The 15,562-nt window shown below is 43.7% G+C and overlaps 1 protein-coding gene across 2 annotated transcripts in view; it reads right to left on the bottom strand.

Moving 5' to 3' along the window:
- The window catches only part of LOC137286387 (ubiquitin carboxyl-terminal hydrolase 45-like), a 28,778-nt gene extending 16,804 nt beyond the window's left edge, over positions 1–11,974 (bottom strand). Inside the window, exons 1-6 of one of the 2 annotated variants that reach the window (XM_067818225.1) lie at positions 11,876–11,974; positions 10,474–10,610; positions 7,975–8,069; positions 7,523–7,636; positions 5,738–5,841; positions 4,911–5,023 (exon numbers count right to left, since the gene is read on the bottom strand). In XM_067818225.1, the coding sequence (XP_067674326.1) occupies positions 4,911–5,023; positions 5,738–5,841; positions 7,523–7,636; positions 7,975–8,069; positions 10,474–10,591 (544 nt within the window). In that variant the 5' untranslated portion in view covers positions 10,592–10,610; positions 11,876–11,974. The remainder of the gene's footprint in view (positions 1–4,910; positions 5,024–5,737; positions 5,842–7,522; positions 7,637–7,974; positions 8,070–10,473; positions 10,611–11,875) is intronic. The other variant, XM_067818224.1, reaches the window with a different exon arrangement.
- Between the last annotated feature and the right edge of the window lie 3,588 nt (positions 11,975–15,562).

Here is a 15,562-nt window from a genome sequence, read left to right as displayed (position 1 = left end):
GCTAGAAAGCGCTGAACCAGAGGGTGCTGCCCCAACAATGCACCTTCAACAGGTATATGGAAGGCAGAAATTTGCCGTGGAGTATCCCCTAACTGTTGAAGCGGCTAGACCGGCTTCCAACCTAGACTGCAGGAACACCAAAACAGATACTAGATCTGCAGAAAAGGTATTGAGAATCCCCCTGTTGACACACCAGCACGCATAACAGGCCCATCTATCCTAGTACCGAAAGTTTGTCGAATCCCTCCACGAAGCCAGAATTGTGTCTGCAACTGGTGCAGGAATTCCTCTCGCTTAGAGGTGATTTCGGACAGCGGACAGGCCACCCACTAAATCCTGGGATTCGGGTACGGCACTCTGTTCTGGGATAGAAGGTCCGGTCGACAGGGTAACAGTACAGGAGGCCGAGCCAGAAACCTCATGATTACCATGAAACCAGCTTTGGGCCGACTAAAGGGGTGCCAGGAGCACAAGTAGTCGAGCTGGTTGTGCGGCCAGCTGCGAGAGGACTAGAAGGATCAGAAGAACTGGAGGGAACGCCCACAGAACTCTGTCTGTCCAATCGAGCAGAAAGGTGTTGTTGGCTATCACCCTCAGATCCATTATCTAGGAGCAAAACACAGGAATCTGGTTTGTCTCCCCAAATGCAAACAGATCTACCTGGAACGACCCGAACAACTGGGCGTTAATCCCGAATATCCCCATGATGTAACATCCACTCATGTGGGGCTAGTACATGCCGCGAGAGCGCGTTTGCGTGAACGTTGTCTATAACTGGGAGATAGACAGGTAACACCCGAATGTCTAACTGGTTGCACCACAGCAGAAACTGCCAAGCCTCCTGAAGGAATGACGGAGACACTGTGCTGCCTTGCATCAGGGCATGCGTCATGGCGGTCTGGTTGTCCATCTCCAGATGGACCACCTGACCCTGTACCGACTCCACAAAGCTCTCGAACACCCGACTGCTGTCAATTCCAACATATTGCTGTGGAGAGTGGCTTCCCGCTCGCACCAACGGCCCAAGACTGACAGTTCTCCCAGGATGTTCCCCCAGCCTGCGAGGGAAGCATCTGTCTGAATTGAGAGGGAAGGTGTCGGGGTCTCTAAGAAGATCCCCAAGGGGATTCCCTTGGACAAATTCCCGACTTCCGTCCTCCCTCGCAGGTGAAGAAATATTACAACATGTCTAGACAAATATAACATGTCTAGACTGTAAAAACGATTTCTAGAGACCCCATGCGTCTAATAAAAAAACCATACATACAGTTTGAGTCTCAGCGCTACTCATCTTGAATCAAGAATGAACTTCAGTGAAGCTTGTAGAAGACAATCTGAACACGTCTGTACTGACAGGCGACAGATAAGGAACTGTTTGGTTTGAGGCTATAGTTTTGAGACTACCTGCTCTTGGCTGTCACCGGTCCTGGGGGCATGGAGGGGGTGGTCTCACAAGACAAAAACGTTTTTTTTTTGTTTTGTACATATTTTTTATTTAAAATATGGTTACAACTGTCGCAAGAAATATAAGAACATTTGAATGCTTATAAGTACCCCAAGGAGGATCTCTATGAAAAAGAATTTGTCTTATACATGTTTCATGTCATTCGTCACCACTCACCCCTTTCCGTAACCTCCAACAAGAGGAAGAAAAGCTATTCGGCTTTTCCTGGAATAACACGAGTTTGTCACAAATGGTTTGATGTAAGCAAGCGTTCACATCCGTTCAGGGCCCATGCGAGCGCTCACAGTTTGGAACACCCGTCTGGTAAGCATCCAGGATGGTATCATCATTCCTTCTGATGAAAAATCAACTGATAGAATTGGAAACTTCTACAGGTTTACCTAATTCTTTTTCGAAGAGATTGTCCTTAGTGTGCATTAAGAGTGACTCCCAAAGACTAGAGGACAGGCAGGAGGGAATTGTCACGGTACACATTAATTGCAATCTTGCCAATGAAAAGTTACTTATGCCTTAACACTCACATGTCACTGGGGTTTCCGTGAGAGGCACTATGAGAGGTGACTGAACAGTGAGGAAATATATGGCGAACTAACCTGAACATGTTATGCAAAAAAACACTTTACATAGATGTGCCTACCCACAAGGGGGAAAACACAACTCACAAGTGAATATCTCATTAGAAATTGAACAATGTCGTAGAATTCAACAGTGGAACACCAATTAACACAACCACTGGACCTAGCATCATAAAACCAAATAACCGAGACTCACTCGATCAGCGGGGCAGGACACTCTCCACTGGAGAGAACAGATCGGCTAAAGTGCATATGATCAAAGGAATGTGCATCAAGCTGTTTTGGACATTAGTGATTGGTTTGCTCCAAAAAGCGGTGGAGCAAATCTCTTCAATGGGCAGTGCTGCTACAAAAGCACTTTGAAGTTGCCACTGCCCTGATCAAGTGAACTTATCAAGCGGAGGCTTGCCCTCAGTCTGAAAAGCAGCACAAATTACTGACACAAACCAGCGAGAAAGTGTCTGTTTGCCGGCATGACTTCCTGCCATTGTAACAGCAGAACAGCCAAGCACCCAATAAAAACCCTTGCGTTAATTTGATTCAGACCTTGAGGGTCTTACACTAAGTTACAGACATCCAGTGAGTAAGTGTTCGTTGCATAGGTCCCTGATGTAGAAGGCTGGGTACGTGTGAGAAGTTCAATAGGAGCTGTCACATGGAAAGCTTGATCGGTCTTTGGGAGGCGAATACTGATGCGATCTGGATAGAATCAAGTCATAAGAAATACGGCCTTCCACGTTAACAGCTGAATGGAAATAGTCAGTTTAGCATGAGTGACAAATCCCAACATTGGCTGGTAAACCTGACAGTGCGTCGAACCTGATCCACGCCAGTTAAGAAGTGCTGCATGAGAGGGTGCTCCCCCATAAAAGCACCATCGACAGGCATACGAAACATGGAAATAGCACTGGATTAGCTATGAATGGTCGAAGTCACCAAACCTTCTTCCAAACTGGACTGCAGAAAGTCCAAAACTTTAACTAAAGCTAACTAAGACTAAATCTGCGGAAAAAGGACCTGCAATTCACCCATCTGAACACCAACGTCCACTTTCTACTGAATGTTTGCTGGAACCTGCCTCGAAGCCAGAATTGTGTCTGCAACTGCTACAGAAATTCCACGTGCTTCAAGGACAGACCTGACAGAGGCTAAGCCACAAACTGAATGCATGGACTGAAGAGCAGAACACTGGTATCTCATTCATACCGCCGGACACAAACAAAGCCACCTGTAATGGTGACCCTCCCTGGGTGGCCCATGCATCCGAACGGATGGACAGGTTCCTCTCGGCTGACAGATCTAGCCAAGAGCGGCGGTCTGATCGTCAAAGTATCCTCTCCCCTCCAGAGCAATGGAGAAACTCCTCCGACTGAGTCATGGATGAGAAACTTCACATGCTTCTGATTCAGAAGCAACTGTTGTATTAATGACAGATGAAAAGGTTGAGATTCATGAGAACCAGCGATTTGTGTTTGCTAGACTTCTTAGCCTTTCTAGAATAAGACAAGAAAAGTGCCTCAGTTGGGATCCTTCCCACCTACTTCCTTGTGTGCTTTGGGGGTAAAGTCTGGGCAGAGCTCACTTATGTCTAGTTGTGCCCAACTTTCTCTAAACAGTATTTACTGCTTGACACTGGAGAACTGAGAGGGAGGACACTGGAGGACCGAGAGGGTGGACACTGGAGGGTTGAGAGGGTGGACACTGGAGGACCGAGGGGGTGGACACTGGAGGATTGAGAATGTGGACACTGGAGGATCGTGGACACTGGAGGACCGAGGGGGTGGACACTAGAGGGTTGAGAGGGTGGACACTGGAGGACCGAGAGGGTGGACACTGGAGTGTTCAGAGGCTGGTAGGAAGAGAGGGTGGACACTGAGGAGTGCAGGGGTGAGGGGATGGACACTGGAGGGGTGAGAGGGTGGACACTGGAGGGCTGAGGACACTGGAGGGGTGAGAGGGATGGGTGAGAGGGTGGACACAGGAGGGATGACAGGGTGGACACTGGAGGGGTGAGATGAAGGGCTGAGAGGGTGGACACTGGAGCGGAGAGAGGGTGGACACTGGAGGGGTGAGAGGAAGGGGTGAGAGGATGGACACTGGAGGTGTGTGAGGATGGATGCTGGAGGGGTGAGGAAATGGACACTGGAGGGGTGAGGGTGGACACTAGAGAGGTGAGAGGAAGGGGTGAGAGGGTGGACACTGGAGGGGTGAGGGTGGACACTGGAGGGGTGAGAGGGTGAACACTGGTGGGGAGAGAGGAAGGGGTGAGAGGGTGGACACTGGAGGGGTGAGGGTGGACACTGGAGGGGTGAGGGTGAACACTGGAGGGGTGAGAGGGTGGACAATAGAGGGGTGAGAAGGTGGACACTGGAGGGGTGAGGGTGGACACTGGAGGGGTGAGAGGGTGAACACTGGAGGGGTGAGGGTGGACACTGGAGGGGTGAGAGGGTGAACACTGGTGGGGAGAGAGGAAGGGGTTAGTGGATGGACACTGGCGGGGTGAGAGGGTGGACACTGAAGAGAGAGGTGAGATGAAAATGGAGGGGTGAAGCAGGAGCAAGATCATGACTGGGAGGGGAGGGTGTGATAACAGAGGGAGAGATAGATAGGAACAGTGACACAACTCTTTTTTATTGCAGCTACACTTGGCAAGGCAGCTTATCCTACATTGACACAAGTGCTCCTTTACATGTATCCATCCCTACTGTCGTATTCCTGTCAAGCATGGGAACGTCCCCCCCTGATCCATTAAATCAAACTTAGTGAGGCTAAACCACACTGGAATCTAGTTCAACAGTTCACAACATACAGTAGTGTTTTGAACCCCAAACTTCTGTTTTCACGAAACCATGTTGACCATGAGGCATTACCTGTGATTGTCTGGTCGACGCGCGGAAGACCTGCCATCTTCCGCAGCATGTCCACACATTCTTGGATCCTCTTGCTGCTCTCCAGGAGGATCTCCTCATCACATGCGTAGCACCTGCAATACCACCCATAAACGTAATGTTGTCCTTCTCTCAACCACATTACATAATTGTTATGCAACAGCCATAAACAATGCAACGCTAAATTTCTACCGGTTCTTAAACAACCCATGAACTCTTTTTCACTTTAATTTAGTTGCTTGCTACCGCAATGCCACTTTTATAAATGTTCACTGAATGGAGTGCAAATAGCTCAATACACGTCAGGCACTTTCTATCCAGGTATGGGGGGGCGGTGGTGTAGCCTTGTGGTTAAAGCGTTCGCTCGTCACGCCAAAGGCCCGGGTTCGATTGAGGCCCATTTTCTGGTGTCCCCCGCCTTGATATCGCTGGAATATTGCTAAAAGCGGCGTAAAACCAAACTCACTCACTCACTCTATCCAGGTACATTTCCAAACTTACACACTGAAGATACTTACAAGTAGTTTGCACAAAATGGTCCATCTCTGTCATAAGTATTTTCATTGTTTGTTGTTTAAAGCAGCTATATCTATAAATATGTACCAGACAATCAAGTGATTGACATTGTGAACAGCGATCCAGTCCATCAAAAAAGAACCTTCACCTTCAGAGTAATGTGATGTGGAATTGACAAAGTCACAAAATCTCACCAGCCGGTCCATTTAGGGCCCTCGCCTCACCTGGACTCACCAAAAGGTGATGTAAAACCTGCACGGACCTATGTCAGGTGTAACCGAAATTGTACTCACCAAACCGCCCAGGATGTGAGGTTGACAACAATACAGTGAATTCCTGTGTGGGGAGTTTCATAGTGAGCAAGAGCATGTTTCTCTTTGGAGTTCCGATCACAGCCCTGTAACAGCGGTAAATTGCTGGGTTGGCAACATTTGTACAAACACAGGGTTAAACATGGCCTCCAGTCTGTGGAGAGGAATGAAACTCCATCTGGACAAGTTGTGTTCCTAAATCTTGCTATTTACATCAACAACTGCGAACTGGTTATAGATTACGGAGTTGTTACCAAAGAGTGTCTAACCATGTGAAAAAGCATATTTAAGCATATTATATGTTTAAAGGTCACATGCAACGTAAAACACAAATTTGCAGATTCTGGTACCCTTCAGTATGCACTTACTGAAACAAATCATAAAAAATGCCAATTCAACCTATAAAGTTGAAAAAAAAATGCAGTCTCTGTCTCAGTGAAAGCTCAGTGTCTGGTTTATTCACACCTATATGTCTGCCTGCCTGTCTGCTAAAGACAACATGCACTATACAGCTTTGATCATTGACCACGTGCAATTTGAACTTAACACCTATCAGACTATACAACATAAAGAAAATAAATTCATTTATGACTCATGCCGAGTCCCATCTCTGCCACATTATGTACTTAGGCAGGTGTGATACACATGACATGTTTTTATGTCTGTGGGTTACAAAGTACATTCATTTTTTTTCAGATGAGTGGATCTGACGGAAACTGGTGCAAACTCGTCAGTTTCAAGTCCTGCTTTGTACTTGGACGAATGACAGATTCCAGCCATGCAGTAGTTTACCATCTCTACTGAGATGATTTTTGATTGGATCGAGCGCAAATTCAGAGAAAATGTATTTTCAAAACCTCTCTATATACATTTTTCGTGGATAACAAGTTCTTTTAGTGTATACGATTTTTTGTTTGACAACAGTATATGAATCCATACTGAAACGACACATCAAGTACACAAAAAGAAGTTGTTATCCATAAAGAATCTTACTTTCTTGTGACTCGCCATACTTCTAAAATGCCCATCAAACAGATCATCTTTCTGTACACACAATGAACCCTCAGCATATCAGCAAATGAACCAGCCAGTCGGCAACCGTCCTTACACTTGAGTGCACATCCACCTGCTACGACTGGGTTCGGTCACCCGAGGGCTTCGTTTTGGGGGAAGTAAGCTCAAGTGCTAAATATTGCACTTTCGAATCGCAATTGTACGCTTATAATTTTGTTTATTTGTTTTTTTAAAAGCAGCAGTGTATACTATATGTCATGAATAAGTGATAAATGTGTTTCAATTATGTTTGATTTTTTGGTTGCATATGACCTTTAACCAAGAAAGTTGTGCCATTGTCCTATAAAATAAGTTGAGCCAATTGCCACATCACAATTCGTTCCATGGAGTTACCTCCCTCTATCCCCATAATCTGTCTTAGCCCCCGAGATTTGAAAGGAAGCATTGTTTCACAACATACTGACTGTCACATCAACTATCTTGACTTCCACAAAGAGGCACAAGTGACTGTAATGTTCAATGAGACCCTATATACCCCAGTTACAACCCTGCTAAAGTATCCGACTTCACAGTCACAAACCCTTCCCTGACTCCCGCTAACGTACACAGCCTCACTGTCACTGATATCTGTCCGCACCCCTGCTGAGGTAACCAGTCTCACTATCACCGACATCTGCCCTGACACCCCCTGAGGTATCCAGCCTCACAATCACATACACCTGCTGTGACCCCTGCTGACTGAATGACACTGACCTGATGAAAACACTGGAGACACACCCAGATGGTGGTCTCAGTCTCCGCCTCCATGGTGTCAGGTCCATCCACTGCTGTGGTCTCCTTGGCTGACCCCTTGTCCTTGATGCATGCCTGGAAGAGAACCATCACATCCTCAAAACCCATGCTTGCAACATGTGCATGTAACTAATTTCACAGTCAACAAAACAACAGATCTTGGTAGCAATGAAACTGAATATTGCCTGTACTTTGACCTTACTGTGCAGTCCAGGAAGTTTACCTAAAGCAAGCTTTTCTACTTCAGTTCATTTACACTGGCACTGCGACAGCCATACAACTAGCCATGTCACTGTACATATACTTCTCTAAAACAAGGGATGATATGATTATGAGCATGTTTTCTTGGACATAAACTATCCAAAGGTGCAGTCATCACTTTAATCATTGTAATGGTATTGGTATTTGCGTACCCCACATTCGCCGAAGGTACCAGAGGGCTTGGATACTGCCTTCCTGACCACTGACAGGTTGATGGCTTTGTTGATGTGAGAGCAGGTCGCTCCTCCTGCAACAGAAAGTGGAAAGCATCTCAGACACCTTGATGCACTAGGACACACATGGATGTACTATCAGACACACTGATACACTCCTACAGATATGGATGAATCATCAGACATCTTGATGCACGAGGACACACATGGATGTACTATCAGACACACTGATACACTCCTACAGATATGGATGAATCATCAGACATCTTGATGCACTAGGACACACATGGATGTACTATCAGACACACTGATACACTCCTACAGATAGGGATGAATCATCAGACACCTTGATGCACTAGGACACACATGGATGTACTATCAGACACACTGATGCACTCCTACAGATATGGATGAATCATCAGACACCTTGATGCACTAGGACACACATGGATGTACTATCAGACACACTGATACACTCCAACAGACATGGATGAATCATCAGACATCTTGATGCACTAGGACACACATGGATGTACTATCAGACACACTGATACACTCCTACAGATAGGGATGAATCATCAGACACCTTGATGCACTAGGACACACATGGATGTACTATCAGACACACTGATACACTCCTACAGATATAGATGAATCATCAGACATCTTGATGCACTAGGACACACATGGATGTACTATCAGACACACTGATACACTCCTACAGATATGGATGAATCATCAGACATCTTGATGCACGAGGACACACATGGATGTACTATCAGACACACTGATACACTCCTACAGATATAGATGAATCATCAGACATCTTGATGCACTAGGACACACATGGATGTACTATCAGACACACTGATACACTCCTACAGATAGGGATGAATCATCAGACATCTTGATGCACGAGGACACACATGGATGTACTATCAGACACACTGATACACTCCTACAGACATGGATGAATCATCAGACATCTTGATGCACTAGGACACACATGGATGTACTATCAGACACACTGATACACTCCTACAGATATGGATGAATCATCAGACATCTTGATGCACGAGGACACACATGGATGTACTATCAGACACACTGACACACTCCTACAGACATGGATGAATCATCAGACATCTTGATGCACTAGGACACACATGGATGTACTATCAGACACACTGATACACTCCTACAGATATAGATGAATCATCAGACATCTTGATGCACTAGGACACACATGGATGTACTATCAGACACACTGATACACTCCTACAGATATGGATGAATCATCAGACATCTTGATGCACGAGGACACACATGGATGTACTATCAGACACACTGATACACTCCTACAGATATAGATGAATCATCAGACATCTTGATGCACTAGGACACACATGGATGTACTATCAGACACACTGATACACTCCTACAGATATGGATGAATCATCAGACATCTTGATGCACGAGGACACACATGGATGTACTATCAGACACACTGATACACTCCTACAGATATAGATGAATCATCAGACATCTTGATGCACTAGGACACACATGGATGTACTATCAGACACACTGATACACTCCTACAGATATGGATGAATCATCAGACATCTTGATGCACGAGGACACACATGGATGTACTATCAGACACACTGACACACTCCTACAAACATGGATATGGATATTACTCTAAACTATGAACATTACTTGATAAACAGTGATCACAGAACAAAACCTGGGCTAATCTTGTCTTCTAGATAATCCCTGTTCAACAATCAGTCAGTCTGTACAATAACGATGATAATTGGGCAAATTACTCAGGCAATGTACACACTGACCAGTTATATGAGTCACTGTACATATTGCCTGATCGCAGACGTTGATTGTAACATATCATAGCTAAAATGGATAGAATTATCACTAAAATGCCTCCACGTTAACAGAAATGAGCGGGCCACTATAACTTGATAATGCCCCAAAAATGCTTGACCATTATCAAGCCCCTTGTTAGATGATGCCATAAGTAGCTCAGCTGTTGAAGTTCAATCACCCACAGCTTGTTTAGACAAGGGTTCACTTTTGACCATATATCAAGCTCACATTCGTCACATCTACCTGTGCCATTATGCACTTTCCTGTCTGTGCCAACCATAACAATTGTACCATACAGCAATGAAAATATTGACTTGAAGTCTAACGTTGTTCATCAATGAAAACAATGGTGACTGGGAGTATGGGCAAAGGTCAAGGTTTATTAACATTAAGCATCCCATTTGGACATGTTTAAGATTCCAAGCAACTTTTGAGCATTGTGTAATAAACTCAACTATCTCGCTGTTGCATTACAGTAAATTTACACTAGCCTGTTGAAATATTGCCAGGGCCATAGTGTCTATTAATATCTGCCTATAAAACAGGCAGGTACACTACTTACAGACTCCAGATTATTGACGACCAGCTTACCTGCTGCACCCTCTTCACTGGAATCAGAGCCACCTCCTTCATTCTTCTTTCTCAATCGATGCTTTTTACTTTTACCCATTTTGTAGGATGGTGTTGTGTCGGTCTCTGTAACTCTCATTGATAATGGTCAGGTGAAACTGTTGGCAGGAGAAACATGACATGATCCTCTGGAACAGTGGTAACAACTTTCGCTGATTAACTACTCTTATCTCTAATTTATATTTTTCAAAATCCATATTGTTAAAACAGTACAATGTAGAGATGACTCATGGCAGTATCTCAAACAGGAATAACTAGTCCAGTTCTGAAACAGTCACATGTAAAGCTATTGAGGCCACTTATCGCTGCCTATTCTATGAGGCATACCATTTAACATGCAACACTTACAAGCCTCAACAATGACAACATATGGCTCTCTGAAAATGCAGGAAATTGTAAAATTGTATTAGTCCTCAGGACAGTGGACAAACCAGAGCCAAGTTGCAATAAGCATATGATTCATCACAAATTCTATGTAAATTGGCGTTACCATTTTCTATGTGTAGCTTGGAGACAATGAATAATGCATCTCAAAATATTGCAATCATAAATCATAATCATTATATCTGAAAGTATACATGTAATCACCAACAGATATATGTGCAGAGTATTGAACAAATGTAAACATAAGGACATATTAATATCCCCATGTTCAGCATTTACATTCTACACTGTTGTTTCACCAAATGTCTTTCTCATAAATTTAAATATTGTTTAAAATAGAAAGGGTTCTTTAGAATGAAAAATGGCCCAATAAAAATGTTTAGTTTACTATTGATACAAGGGCACTGACCCATTCAAAATTCAGAAAATGGCTAACAATCCTGAAAATTGCCCATTTCCAGATAATCTACAGTAACACCAAAAGGATCCATCCATCTATCCTTACAGTTACACGAGTCGAGTGAGTAGCATTAGCCTTCTGGGAAAATGATACGCAACTGAACAATGTTATGTGATACAGCCGAACCTTATACCACATAAACAACTCCAGATGGACATGTCTCGCTTTGGTGCCATCAGAAACATGGCTTAATATAGATAACTGTACCCACACCCAAGACAAACCTGTAAGAAAGTCTGTGTGGCAAGTTAGTCAGACGACGTCGACATGTAGCTGTCCACCGCGGAAACCGATACTCTACAAAATACATGTATAATGTCTAATACTCTTTGTGGCTACTGCGCCTAGCGTTACGCAGAAGATTTCAGATAATGAAAGTCGAAGGAGTTTCCAACTCCACTGGACCGAGGACGGTACCAGCTGCGTTGCCTATTTCATAAAAATAATTTAGGTCTGGAGAGTTTACCCACAGCGCATCGCCTTCCAATATTTTCTGTCTCGTATTTCAAGATTACATACCTTCACAAAATATTAAAGTATGTAAGAATCCTTGCTGAATGTGTCAGCACATTCACACATCGTGGAAGATGGCGAAACCGGAAGTTGTAAGTATTTCACAATCACATACGGTTGTCGTAATTATAATTTGTAGCATCGATACAATCATACATATATATATACATTCTTATGGCTGTAAACTTGATATATGTACATCGATATGACTTTATACCCGTATGTTTAATATAATATCGTTAGTAGCGTATTACGAGAAACGAAGTTATCTCCCTTAGCACATGTTTTTCATATTCCCTCCAAACGTTTGATTCAATACACTTCGTTGAGTTGATTAGGACTGTGTCATAGGTGTAGTTCAGCAGATATGATGGACGATTTAAGCGCCCCAGTTGCGTTCTAATTCTGTAAAGTTGTTTGATCCAGATAACCACATTCGGGGTGTCAGTTCTTAGCTCTCCGAGCAATTTTACTGGTATAAGTACATTGTCTGCTCACGGCGCTACGTGCATTACTATCCCCGACCGTTAGCACATTATTGTATTTTGCGATAGTTTTTCAACACCTTGGGGATCAAACAACCATGCTGCCAGTTAGGTGCGATGGACTACTCACATTGCCAGCACATCCTCACGGGTACCCATTTACAGCTGCGTACACAGAGACAATGTATACGTAAGTGTCTTGTCCAAGGATACGATGCAAGTGTGCCCACCACGGGACCCGAAACTAGATGCCTCCAAAGGGGATCGAACCCGGGCTTTCAATGTGTTTGGCAGACATATCATACCACGTACTGCACTATTGCGCTCTACTCCCTGGCAGCGATCCATCAACATATACTCAGGTATAGTCGAAGTCGTACTACAGGCTCTTCTAGGCAGAGATTTCCTCTGGACATGCAAAGGGTTTCGTATCCTTGCTGTGATCAGAATGCTTGCTGAAGTCAACCTCTCCTAAATGTAGGTGACAGTCTATGTACTGCGGAATTGCAGTAATTTTGAAATTAATGAACGCCTCGTTTGTTTTATATACCTGGTTGCAGGAGATGGTTCATATTAACACAATACACTAAAAACATTTAAGAATCAACAAGCCGATTACCTTGTTCGAAAACGAATACCGGTTGCATATAAGTGTCAAATATAGAAGATGCTCACCAGCATATCCGTGGGTGATTACACTCCGTGAAACAGCTACTGAAGAACATTAACTTTTGTCTCACGGAAGATGCCCTACTATCTTCATCATTCTCGTTATACACAGAGGACATCGTACCTTTCGAATATTAATGGAGTAATGCCTTGTATTCATCAGAAAAAATATAACAGAGTACTTGATTACCCTTATTTGCATATTTATAGACCTACAGTGACGGCTAGTTTCACCCTAAACAGTTTTATCAGCGTCAAATTTTACCATATCTAAAACTGAGACGACTTTAAATCGCAGGCTAGCATGCCCTCCGCGAGTCATGAAATACAACCCCCGATATTTTAACACCATAACTCAGCATTGCAGCGATTTTACTGTCGAATGTTTCACAAACATATGAGAAATCTATAAATTTGTCTTACTGAACAAATGCCATGTCAGCATGTACCTTCCATACAGCAGGTTAACAGCCTGATGTACTGAGAGTTGTCCAGGTGTGTGTATAAACGTAGGCGTTCTGAGTAGGAGTAATGTTGAATCAGCGAGACACAAATGTGTATATATAGTTATCAATACACTGCTCTATGTAAATATGGGAATATCGTGTAAATGACATCTTAAGACAGTTTGTGAGGTTGAGAAATGGCACATAACAGTCAGTATTGACCACGTTAAACAGTGGGATGACGTTCTCCTGACACTTATGATCACAGCTCGGAACGTCACTGACCTAGAGACATCTCAATGGTAGCGTGTGGTCCTGTGCATAAAGTTCAGATCACAATCAGGTGAAGATAATCAACGATGGGCGCGGACAGTGCTCGGATGGGTGACCGGCAGCTTGACCCCTAACAGTTTCTAGGACCTCAGTCCAGCCCTACAACGAAGCACGTGTGGTCTCACCATAGGCAAGTGAGTTTTTGTTCAAAATGGTCCGTTCACCCAGCAGTAAATGGGTTCTCGGCTGAATAAGTCACGTGGCTATTAACTGCTAGAACCTAACAGGCAGTTTGGGTTTTCCGGGGTAATAATATGCCAGCTTTGACTGTTCGTGGCATGAGCATTCACCTAGTGAATGGACTTTGGCGCAATATAAATGCAAATATTATTATGCAGGATGGCATCACACTCCGGTAGATGGGCAACGGCCTCTCGCAGCAGTGACACCATGCAGTGTAGTGGAACATCTGGGGTACATTCTTGAGTGAGTGAGTTTAGCTTCAACACTCAACAATACCCCAGCTATTTTGGCGGCGGTCTGTAAATAATGGAAGCTGGACCAGACAATTCTGTAATGATCGGCATGAACATCGATCTACGCAATTGGGATACCATCACGTCAGTGGGTATTAAAATGGTCTCCGTTCGTGCGTCCGTCGGTGGACATTCGTTCTTTGCTGATCTGAACATAAATACCGTTCACTATTTCTGCACCAAACGTGACACATAGATAGGTCTGGTGGTGTACTGGTGCCTTTTGGTGGCTTTGTATTTGAATAAAAGATCTTTTTGCGTTTCCATGGCAATAATGTGACTTTGCCTGAAATTAGTGGTAGTGTTCTTTTCCGGAGCAGAACATAAAAACCGTTCTCTATTTCTCCATCAAACTTGGCACAAATATAGGTCTGGTGGTGAATTGGTGCCTTTTGGCAGTTTTGAATTTCTTCATAATTTTTTTTTTTTTTTTTGCGTTTCCATGGCAACAAGTCTGACTTCGACTGACTTTCTGGAGCAGAACTTAAAGGTCACATTGCAACCCAAAACATCAAACATAATTAAAACACAGTTATCACTTATTCATGATATGTAAGTTGCATTGTCGATGAAGAAAAAACAAATAAACACAATTACAAGCGTATAATCGCAAACAAAAGCGTGACGAAACCTTTTTATAGGCCACTAGTCACTGGCCGGTGAGCCGGCCCTTTGTTTATAGCATATAAGCCCAATAGGTGTTAATTTCAACTTGCATGCGGTCAATGACTAAGTTGTGCATTGCACATAGTCATTTGGACACAGGCAGGGAGACATGTAGGTGTCAGTGAACCAGACATTGAGTTTTCTCTGTGACAGAGTCTGCTTATCACAATCTTACATTTTTTTATGTAACAAGTAGATTATTTACTTGTTTGTGCACACAACCAAGACTAGACTACTGCTCACGAAACTCATACTCCGGGCAGGCACACACTATTCCAAGCGCCGCGAACATTTTCACTGCACATGCGTTAAGCATAGATGTGAGAGCACAACGTTTCGGAGTTAATGCTTACTCCTTCATCAGGTTACCTGATCATCAGGTTGTGCTCTCACATAAAGAAGTTGATATCCATAAAAATCTTCATTCTTATCTATTTTCACTTCTAAATGACATTCAAAGAATTAACTGGTGTGGGTTACAGCTTAATCTCTTTAACCTCCATACATCTCAGTCAAAACATATTACTTAATCCCCTTGATCTATGTATATCCCAGTCTGTAATACTATCTGACTGACTTCCTGTACGTACTAAATATTTTACTCATAATCGTAATCGT

The sequence above is a fragment of the Haliotis asinina genome, chromosome 6 (assembly GCF_037392515.1).
Source record: "Haliotis asinina isolate JCU_RB_2024 chromosome 6, JCU_Hal_asi_v2, whole genome shotgun sequence".
NCBI classification, from domain to species: Eukaryota; Metazoa; Mollusca; class Gastropoda; order Lepetellida; family Haliotidae; genus Haliotis; species Haliotis asinina.
This window is presented reverse-complemented; position numbering and strand designations above follow the sequence as displayed.